The sequence below is a fragment of the Hyposmocoma kahamanoa genome, unplaced genomic scaffold, assembly GCF_003589595.1.
Source record: "Hyposmocoma kahamanoa isolate Upper Pololo Valley unplaced genomic scaffold, ASM358959v1 220, whole genome shotgun sequence".
NCBI lineage: Eukaryota > Metazoa > Arthropoda > Insecta > Lepidoptera > Cosmopterigidae > Hyposmocoma > Hyposmocoma kahamanoa.
Window position 1 is genome coordinate 3720583 of NW_020653740.1, and position 11640 is coordinate 3732222.

Consider the following 11640-nt stretch of genomic DNA (forward strand, 5'->3'; position numbering starts at 1 on the left):
GTGACAATGGTAATGCCGCAACAAATCGCGATGAAGGTAGTCGTCGACAGCGCAAGAGGGTAGACAGACATGTCTGCTCTTAAAGCTGTCATCTGCCGCCGTCCAGTCAACCCGTGATCATGGAGCGTGCAACCGTTCCGAAATATCGGTAAAATAAAAAGAAGTCATACCGTGGTAAGAAACCTGATACTAGTGATAATCAAATAGTGAATAATCACGAAAGTCTTAAAATCTGCATGCTCCATCGTCGACCTCATCGTCACTTTCCATCAAGAGAGATGGAAGTCAAATGCGCACTTATATATTTTTTTTTAAATGCTGTTTATGTGCTGTGGAATCATAAGGCTTCTATGCGTACCCAAAGACCATTTTCAGCTTTCAGTAATATACCACCACTTGAGCTAAATTTGACAGGGTTTTCCGTTTTCTCGCAGATTGAAAATTTGAAGTTCTTTACGAGAGCTACCATCGCCGTTTTAACGGAAAGCATGGCGAAGCGAAGACCTAGAAACAAGAAACATGTAGGAGATTAAAGATTAATTCTAAATAGACTAAATTGACAATAGCAACTTTTTCACATATATTTTTTATGACTGAAATAGAATCTACATCAAACATATAACACATGTATTTTTTTTGTATAATGTTGTTTTTGTATTTAAATTCAATATATAATTTAAACCAGCTCATTTCGAAAAAGCTTGAGCACCAGTCGTGTCGGTCTGACGTCGCGTCAGGACTAATGACGAGAAAGATGAATACTTAAGTTATTTAGATTTGTGTGTTCTTATATTATATTAGGAAATACTGTTTATGGAAAAGTAGATACCAAATATATATATACGTCAATTTGAAAAATATTTAACAATAAATTGGTATAATGAGTAAAAAATCTCTAAATAGCACGCACCAAAGGCCATTAAACTAAAAAAACTTGACCTAATATTAATTAATCAAACATATCATCGGTTTTTATTCAGGAAGATCGTCATAAAGACGACAAATCCTGCGCGGGCGGGCCTTTTTAAAGTCAATTTTATTTTTTATTTATTTTCGCAACAACTACTAGATTTAAGAAATATGAATATGATGACAAAACCTGCGTTTACAAGGTGTTAAATTTTGTAAAGGGCTTGTTGGAAGGTTACCTATCACAAGCTGGAAACATGATTTACAGAATTTTGTTTCTCCGAAAAACTTTAGATATTTATTGAATAGATTTTGTTTCATTTATCCCAAAACACGTTACGGTTTTTTTCATTATACCGTTTGATGTTTCACTATTTTAACATATTGACAAGTTATTTTTTCCCGATTTTTATTTCCCCAACAAACCGTTTGACCAATGTATCTAATGGAATATTTTTATTTTTGTTATATTATTTCTTATTACAAATATTAAAAGTATAGAAAGTGCCGCACAATACAACTCGTCAAATTAAAGCACCTCGCATCTTTAGAAAATATGTTAAACGAGATGCAAGTTAATTTGATCGAGTTGTAGTCGCTCGCTTCGGTTCTAGGTATTGCAAACACATTCGACTCTGGCACTCGCCGGTAGGTGCCGCGACACGCTCACTTTGCTTGCTCGGCTCGTGCGGCTTTTTCATATACTAACCTAAACTCACAGGACGGGGTTCGACCTAGCTAGGAAATGCAAACAAATTATTTAACGACTTCTTAGGTTTTCGCGATTGTTACACATAGGAATTGAAACTATAAATCCGGAAAAATAGTTTCATTTCCTATAAGTTTTCTATGGAATACTCAAAGACCATTGTTTTTAAATTACATTTCAGATGACAGCAAAACCAAAACAAAATAATATGACGAAAATTACGTAAGTGGACTTGCTGTGCACCAGCAAACTACAGTCCAGAAATTTGGAGCTGTGCGGCAAAATTGTTTGGCGGTACAATTTTATCTAAGAACAACAAGTATAATAAACATGATTAGACCAAACAAACTTCTGCGCAAAGAATACGTGTGTGTAATAATAATAATTATAATAATAATAGAATAAAAAAAAACCAAAGCTACTGCTGTAACACATTTCTGTGTTGCAAATTTACATCAAAACTATAATCGCACTAATGAAAAAAAGTCGAACCGTTTTCGGAGTAATGAAATTCGGAAAAAAGAAATTCGAGTTTGTGATTGATTACCTGTTGGAAAAAAGTGCTATTGTCAATTCTTACAAAAATTTTAATAAGTGTAATCAAATTTTATTGTTATAATAATAATAATAATACGCACACTCAACATAGCCCCGCACTAGGGAAACCCTGTGTCGCGGGTGCCATGGACACACATATAGACAACCACAAATTACACCCAAACTCACGAGAGAAACAAATGTAGGTCATACAAATATTTCTCCCGGCCCGGGAATCGAACCTGGGACCTCTGCGTGGCAGTCCGGCATGGTAACCGTTCGGCCACGGAGGCAGTAATGGTAAATAACAGGAGGTTGTTATGAGAATATTGTAGAGGAAAGCTCAAAAATGTAACACTATTTACTACATAAAGCGTAGGGAGAAAAAATGGGTTAGCACGAATGTTAACAACAACAGAGCTTACCAATACAATTTCTAGAACCAAGGCCAAAAGGCAAAAACAAATGCGACGGTCTATTTTTTTTTTCATCATACATAAACCTCTCAGGCTTGAATTTTTCCGGCTCAGGATAGTAGTTAGGGTCCATATGGATTCCAATAATGTTTACAGATACAACATCGCCGACGTCAACCATTACATTGGTTCCTGGGAGAGTATATTCTTTGACACATAACCTGTCTACTAGGGCAAAGGGTGGATAAATGCGCAGTGTTTCTGAAAATTGAATAAAAGAAACATTGATTTCAAAAAGTAACGACATGACTTATTCTAGGTCATTGTTGTGATCAGAACCTGCGTAATATAGTTGGTAACTGGCAAACTGCACAGATAAAACTAAGGAAAGAAAACAAAGAAAATTGTAGTTCTATACAAAAAAGTAATAGGTACTACATGATTTATTTTCACGTGTGCAAAAATGGAGAAACGGACGGTACTATTGACCTAAAACTCGTCGCCGAACATTCTTTTGGCTTTTAACGAAAAGTGTCTGAAAATGTTTAACATTAAGTAAAGACTTATGTGGGGTCAAGGCATTTTAATGATATTTCTTAATTTAATTGAACATTATTTTCTCGGTTTTGGGTGTTTGTCACAAGCGCCCTTTTAGCTACAGCGTCAGATGAGTCCACCGACTATTTCCATTCAAATTAAGTTTTTCGAATATAATTTCAAGAATCACAACGGCTAATAATCTCAGTACAGAGACTAAAAAACCGGCTTCAAAGGTCATTTATCCCCTAGTTTGCCACTTGATAATTGAAAAAGAAAAAAAAAATCATCAAAATCGGTTCACAAATTTATCCCGAGTTATCGTGTAAAATACAGAAAAAAAACATACAGTTGAATTAAGAACCTCCTTTTTTTAAAGTCGGTTAAAAAGACCTAATAATAACAACTAAACATCTCTTAAAAGCAAATATTTCAAAAAGGACCAGGAAACGACTGGTAAAGGTCTACTTTTGGAGTGTTGCATTGTATTGTAGTGAGACAAAGACAGATTAATTGGAATAATTTGAGATGTGATGCTGGAGAAGAATGGAGGAAATTAGTTTTACGAAAAAAAAACAATGAGGACTTGTAAAGAGTAGTGCGAGAAAAGAGAAGTTTATTAAAGACAATAGAGAACTGATGTCACGACAGATCTCTTAGAAATATCCTAGAAGAGAAGATCGAAGGAAAAAGAGGCAGAATGACGATCGAAACGAAGTTATTTAGTTTAGATAAGGGAAAAGTTAATGTCCTGTCGTATCAGGTAAGCAAAGTCAGGGCGCTGAACAGAGATGTCGGTTACTCCACTGACAAGAGCCTAGCTCTTAAATAAGAAGACGAAAGAATTGAGTTTTGCGATATATACCTCCAAGACATTCGTTTTTAAATTTCCAAAGACCATAGAAGCAAGTTTTTTGTTATGAAGTTTATCTATATTAAGCTAGGACGAATTTGTCCTAGAGTTAATAAATGCCTTTCTATTTGTTTACTGGTATGAATGAATTAATTAAATATTCTTTATTGCACATAAAATTACAGTTAAATTACAATATAGTAAGTTAAGTATAAACATAGTAAGTTAATGTGCATCTGGCGGCCTTATTGCTATATAGTAATTTCGTAAAGGTAACCTTAGAATAGATATTTAGGATACTCAAAAGGGGTGCAACCAAAGAATATCATTAAAAGTACACTACAAAATAATTATTATTAAACAATAAACTCATATACCTACATTCAGTCAAAAAAAGTATCGGTAATGGATGATTTGTTTATGGTTCCAAATTAAATTGTTTTGTTATTTTTTGTTGTTAGATTGGCACAATTGTTTTCCATTTTGGCGCGGAGTTTGAGCTGTATCTGTTACTTAAATTACATACAGTGCTGTTTTTAGTTAGATCATATCTGGCAATGATATTATACTATCTAGCTTTTGTAGTCACTTTGGAAAAATTTGTTTTTAAAAATTCTATGCTATTTCGTAAGTATTTCCATAATTATTAAGATAAACAGGTAGTTAAACTTATAATTACTTTAACTAATATTTAGTCTTTGTACGGATAAATTGTAAGTAACATAACCTCACTATTTAGTAATCGAGCGATTCAGCTGTCTTTCTTGCTAACGTTCTTTTCAAATTGTTTTCATTTTCTTTTTCAAAAGCATAAACAATGTTTACTCGCAAAGCTGCTGCGGAACCTCAATTGGAGGATAAACTCCAACACGCTTTATTAGAACTCAAAACAGCAAAGGCACTGAATGAGCAATTGCTAACAGAAAGAAACGATAGCGAAAAGGAAATATTGGACATTTTAGATAGGAATAGGCAATTAAAAAGTGAATGGCTGAATTGCTTATACAAATTACGGAGTTACAGTACCAAAGAGACCAGCTACAGATAGTGGTAGATGGATTCGACCAAAGCAGCATTCGAAGAAGCCCTTGCACGCATTTCTTCATTAGAATGTGACCTACGAGACGCATACAATCAAATAACTATAATGGAACAAGCAAGGGACGAACAACAGTCAACACAGTCGCAGTCCCTATTTGATGAGCTGGTCAGCAGTGCTCCCTCAATGGTATGTGCTGTACCACCCTTCTATTCAGAATCAATCACCATAGATCTGGCTTGTGAAAGTCACTCACTTAATTCGACAGCTTTAACTTCAAATTGTAGTAAAAAAAATTAAAAAAATATGTTAAAATTAATAAATACATATGCAGCACAAACAAATTAACAAAGAAAAATGCAGCATTTTGTAAAAGTATATCATTAAGAAAAGAACGTCAGAGTATGTTGAATGAATTGAGTGATTGTACTCAAAATTTTGGGAAAAATAGGCTTAGCTATGAATGTGACACACAGCGCCTTCAGGCAGAATTACATAGTGTAACAAATTCATTAAAATTAATAACACGGAAATATGAAACTGCGCAACAGGAGATTAAGGAGCACACACATTCTATGGATAATTTATTAGATTTATGTAGATATAATAATGACAGATTTTTAGAAGTTTGCAATTGCAAAGAAATAAAACAACAATCCTCCCTGTCTGTGTGTGTCACTGATCCCTCCTTATTGTTGTTGCAGGAATCTTGTTTATAATCAAAAAATACCTCTTTGTCAATAAGTATAGACATAGGTCAGTTTACTGACAATATCATTCTGTTGAAAATAATTCAATTTCTAATTATTTAAATTAATTAATAAGACAACGGAGAGATACTCTTGCAACACAATGACAGTAAAAAACCAACCTAAAACACACAGAAATAAAATAAATTGTATATTAAACCTGGTGCACCAAAATATTCAAGGCATGAAAGGCAAAGAGTTAGAAATATAATTATTTATTAACTGTAATAATATTGATATTCTTTGTATTACTGAACACCACTTTCTATCAAAACATCTTCATGTTTAGCTGCAACAATCACATGGTGGCTAGTTCGTTCAGCAGACAAAAAGCTATTCATGGCGGCTCTTTAATTTTTATTAAAAATAATTTAAAATTTAAAGAACATACAGATATTGTGAGCCTATCTATTGAGCGGACTATAGAGATATCCTGCATAGAGCTTGAACGACTTGTTATATTAAGCGTGTACAGACCCCTTCATTCATCTTACGAACTATTTGAAAAACGATTAGATGAAGATTTAGGCAAATTAAATAATCCAAATAAATATATTGCTGTTTGTGGTGACTTCAATGTTAACTTATTAGAAGATTCCAGTGCTAGCAGTAGGCTCATATAATTTTTCCAATGTTATAATCTTGTGAATCTTTTCTTGGTGCCTACTAGAATAACTTCTACTACTACCACTTGTTTAGACAACATTTATACTAACGCCGTACGTAGTAATAAATCTATTATAAATAAACTTCTGATCACTGCGGTTAATTGGCCACTTTTAATATAACTGTTGACAAAATGCCAAAAAAGGATATCACATGTGTTCCGATAAATATTGGTCGACTTAAAGCTTATAGAAATAATGTAATGCTTAAACTAACTGACATTCCGTACGTTAACGATCCCAATAAATTATATAATTCAGTTTTCAACATAGTGAAAAGTGAACGTGATAATGTTTTTAAGTCCAAAATCATAACTATTAATAATTCATTGAAATTTAGTGATTGGGCGACTATGGGAATTCACAAAAGTAGACAAAGGCTATATAATCTTTACGATGAAAGGACTTATAACACTAGTTACAGTTTTACTGATTTTGTTTTGAAATATTCGACAATGTTTAAACATGATTGTGTTGCAGCCAAAGCAATATTTATAAATAATAAAATAAAAAGCAGCGCGAATGTAGTAAAAACGACTTGGAATATTATAAACAGCGAAACTGGAAGGGTCAAACCTCGTAACTTAGATTTTGAACTAAGATTTAATGACAAAATTGTAAACACAGACGCAGAAGTTGCTAAAATATTTGAAATTTTTTTTACTGACATTCCAATTTTGACTACTAAGTCGTTAAATTCATCTCCCACCGCCGCTGAATCCTTGCTAAAAGAAAATAATGCAGTTAGTATCACTAATTTAAGGTTCCGTCATGTATTTCCAAACGATATTGTTAAAGCCTTCAAGTCTATAAACATAAAAATACTGCTGATCTTGATGGTCATGGTCAGTCAGAGTAATTAGTTCTATAGTTGATTGTATTGCGCCTTACTTAGCCTGTGTCTTTAATAAATGTGTTGATGATGGTGTCTTTCCTGACCTCATGAAGAAAAGTAAAGTTATTCCACTTTTCAAATCTGGTAGTATTTCTGACCCCACCAATTTCAAACCTATATCAATACTACCAATTCTCAGTAAAATATTTGAAAAAATTATTCTAAATCAGATGTGTGCACATTTTTATAGTAATAACTTAATGTCTCCTAAACAATTTGGTTTCACTCGGGGTCGCTCTACAACCGACCTCTACAACCGAATGGTGCATGGGAAGTCTCACATGATGCTATTGGTGTATTCTGTGACCTTTCCAAGGCTTTTGATTGTGTGTACCATGATACACTGGTCAGGAAACTTCGCCATTATGGTGTGGCGGGACGTGATCTCGACCTTCTTAAATCGTATTTGCGTGGTAGGGTACAGAGGGTCGATGTTAACGGTACGAGATCATCAGGGTCTGCAATTAGCATAGGTGTCCCTCAAGGTTCAATTCTAGGCCCATTTTTGTCTTTAGTTTATATTAATGACTTACCTAGCCTTATGGAGGGTATAAAACATGATATAGTATTGTTTGCTGATGATACTTCCTTATTATTTAAAGTTAAAAGGCACCAATGTTCCTACGACGATGTGAACAATGCTATATCTAAAGTAGTTGATTGGTTTGCTGTTAATAACATACTTCTTAATGAGAAAAAAACAAATCGTATGAAATTTACATTACCCAATGTTAGAGAGACGGTTACAAACATTGTAGTTAGAAATGAAAAATTGAATCTTGTGGATACAGTTGTATTTCTAAGTATAACGTTTGATGCTAAATTGCAATGGGGTCCCCATTTATATGGCGCTAGATTGGTTTACTTCAGCTACTTTCACAGTCTAATGACATACGGCATTTTGCTTTGGGGTAATGCCGCCGATATCAATAGAATCTTTGTCCTGCAGAAACGTGCAGTTAGGGCAATTTACAATCTGGGCCCCAAAGTATCTTTGAGAGATAAGTTTAAGGAAATTAACATTCTTACACTAGCCTCACAGTACATTTATGAAAATGTATTTATGTTAAAAGGAATAGTAATTTCTTTATGAAAAATAGTGACAGACATAACATTAATACGAGGAATAAAAATAAACTAGCTTTTCTTGATAGTCGTCTTCACAAAGTCAAAAAAATCATTTAAGGGGCAATGTATACGCTTCTATAACAAGATTCCGGTTGATATACAAAATTTGCCTTTCACGAGGTTTAAAACTATAGTGAAACAAAAATTTTATACTAAAGGTTTTTTTATACAACTTCTGCGTAGGTACTTGGATGACAAAAAAACCGTGGTAGTAACCCGTTTAGCTCATGGAGGTAGTCTCGATCGAGTCGCTGAACTTTATGTGTCCCACGAGTTGATACGTACCATTTTAAATAATCACTTGGGTATGAAACATGTTGCCGCTCGGCTAATCCCAAAAGACCTGAATTTCTTCCAAAAACTCAATCGCATAAGAGTCGCTGAGGACATGCTAGAACGAGTCAATTCCGACCCAACACGAAACGCATTGTTACTGGTGACGAGACGTGGGTTTACGAGTTTGACATGCAAACTAGTCAACAAGCTTCGGAGTGGCGCCTTCCAACTGAACCGAAACCGAAAAAACCACGAAGTCGATCAAAAGTCAAAGTCATGTTGACTGTTTTCTTTGACTATCGCGATGTTGTGCACTCGGAATTCTTGCCGGAAGGTCAAACGGTAAATAAAGAATATTATTTGAGCGTTATGCGGCGTTTAAGAGAGCAAATTCGCCGAAAAAGGCCAGATTTGTGGAAAGCAAATTCTCAAATTTTGCATCACGATAATGCGCCTTCGCATAAGGCCATCATTGTGAACGAATTTTTGACCAAAAACTCAACAAATACCACCGAGCAACCACCTTATTCACCAGATATGGCTTCAGCCGACTTCTTTCTTTTTCCTAAACTTAAATTACCACTTCGTGGCACACGTTTTTGTTTGGTAGAAGACATAAAGGAGAATTCGCGACAAGAACTGAACTCAATTCCGGAAAAAGCGTTTAAAAAAATGTTTTGACAATTGGACTATTCGTTGGCGTAAGTGTATCGTTTCTGAACGAACATACTTTGAAGGCGATAAAATAAATTTGAATGAATAACTAACATTTTGTGTATTATTGAGCTTTTCCCGGCACTCTCTTGACAGAGTAATACGTAGATAAATATATACCTACATACAAATATTATAAACACATAACAACACATAGGAATATACTTGCATATCTTTCTATTTGTTTACTTGCAGCAGTAGAGCTCATTGTGCAAGAGTTCGTCCAGGGAAGTATTGCCACTATACCTACTTGTGCCACCAAGCATTAATGTAAGCATTACAGCATTTCGGTTTTGAAGGGGAAAGGTTGCTGGTCAGATTACAGGCACATGGGACTTAGCAACTTTGTCTCAGGGTGATAGATGACGTGGCAGTACCCCTCAGGTCTTTGTGATTTAAAACTCTGAGTAGCTCTGCAACTATTATGGGAATTTGACGACTTCCTTGGTCGAGTGGCTTGCACGCCGGTTTTCATGGCGTCGCCATCTCTGAGGTTCCGAGTTTGATCCCCGGCCAGGTATGTAGAAAAACTAACTTTTCTATCTTATGTCGGTGTGAGTGTTTGTGGTACCGTCGTTGTTTCCGACTTCCATAACACGAGTGCCTAGTTACTTACTTTAAACCTTACCTAAAAGAAATCCTTCAAGCATCGGCAACTGCATTAGCAGATCATAGCTTAGTTCTTTTCCTTCAGTTTCTTCCTTTATATTAGCCCTCAGGTTTTCTTGTAGTTCAGGGTGTATTGCTAATGTGTGTACGGCGAACGATAATAATGTTCCAGAGGTCTCGTAGCCTGCTATTAAAAATAGCAAGGCTTGTGCGTCGATTGTATCATCGTCCAAACCTGAAATATTTTATGTTAATTATAAGAAGTATATTTAATAATTATAATTATATTCATTTTATGTGTGAACAAAACAATGCGAAGAGATTTTTGTTTCATAATACAAGTACGTAAATAAGTAGATTACCATGAATAAATAACTAATATCTATTGTGTAGAGAAAACAATATTTTATTGTTAGAATGACACAGTTTGTTTTAGAGATAACACACATGTTGTGCCAATATAATACACTTATTATAAATAATATGTTGATATTCCTTGCTTAAAAAGATAACTGTGTTATTGTGAGAATTGTTTTATTATGTGCACTAATGTAACAAGATGACAATTTTAAGGTCATCATGCGATTACCTACGAAAGAAAATTTATTTTCAGAATGTTCTAAATTATCGTTTAAATTATCTAAGTTATGATGTTTTTCGAGCTGTAGATGGCCACAAAACCAAATTATTTTTTAAAACATTTTCTGCATTGGCTTTTTTAATTAAGTCACGTTTCTTCACAAGCCTGCCTAGTGGAAAGTGAACATGTGGATGGGGGTGAAGTGTACTAGCCCAGAATATGCATGCTCATTCTGATCTGCGAATGGTAAAGAAAACACTCGTAATGTTGTGAATCTTTTTCGACGTACACGTGTCAATACGATGTTTTCCTTCACCGAAAACCTCATAGTACATTTCAAATTAAATTTCGCACATAAATTCCGAGAAACTCAGAGGTGCTAGCCCCGGATTCGAACCCACGACCTCTGCTTGACAGGCGGTAGGTCAAACCATTAAGCTACCACGGCTCTAATCGTAATGCTTACATACAAATAAAAGGAACTTACATTTCATGTTATCTGATTTTTTATCTTCCTCGTATGTGTCGAGGAGTAATTGTAAGAAATCATTTTTTCTGTAACAAAATTGTTGTTTCATACTCATACAAAGCAGACATTACTATCAAAGTGTAATAATTTTGAATACGACAAATTCCAAAGAACCGACTCCTTGATTTAAGAGAGAAGTCAACCGTTTATGCGAATTTCATAAAGTTGTAGCATATTTTAATAATTTGAGTTTATATTCTACTGACATATTTTGTTATGTTTTGCAAAATGTTATAATAAAACTGTATGAAGTAGGATAAAAATTATATCAATTACTTTGAGCAATTCACAAAGGAAATTTACCTAACTCCCGATTGCCTCCTCTCAGCTTTGGCAGCCTTTAACATTCTCATCAATTCCGCACAAGTCTCGCGATGCATAAGAGAGATGTTAAGATATTGGAATATTTTAGGCATGAACATGAGAACGAAAAATATGAGAAACCTCTTCGATTTTGACATGTAGTTGAATTTTTCGGCCACCTGAAATATTAAA

General features: G+C 34.5%; 1 protein-coding gene across 1 annotated transcript in view; it reads right to left on the bottom strand.

The window, feature by feature from the left end:
• Window positions 1–337: 337 nt before the first annotated feature.
• The window catches only part of LOC113228069 (cytochrome P450 9e2-like), a 19346-nt gene continuing 8043 nt past the window's right edge, over window positions 338–11640 (bottom strand). The window contains exons 3-7 of the mRNA XM_026461210.1: window positions 11449–11627; window positions 11083–11171; window positions 10056–10271; window positions 2581–2832; window positions 338–504 (exon numbers count right to left, since the gene is read on the bottom strand). Of these exons, the coding sequence (XP_026316995.1) occupies window positions 338–504; window positions 2581–2832; window positions 10056–10271; window positions 11083–11171; window positions 11449–11627 (903 nt within the window). The remainder of the gene's footprint in view (window positions 505–2580; window positions 2833–10055; window positions 10272–11082; window positions 11172–11448; window positions 11628–11640) is intronic.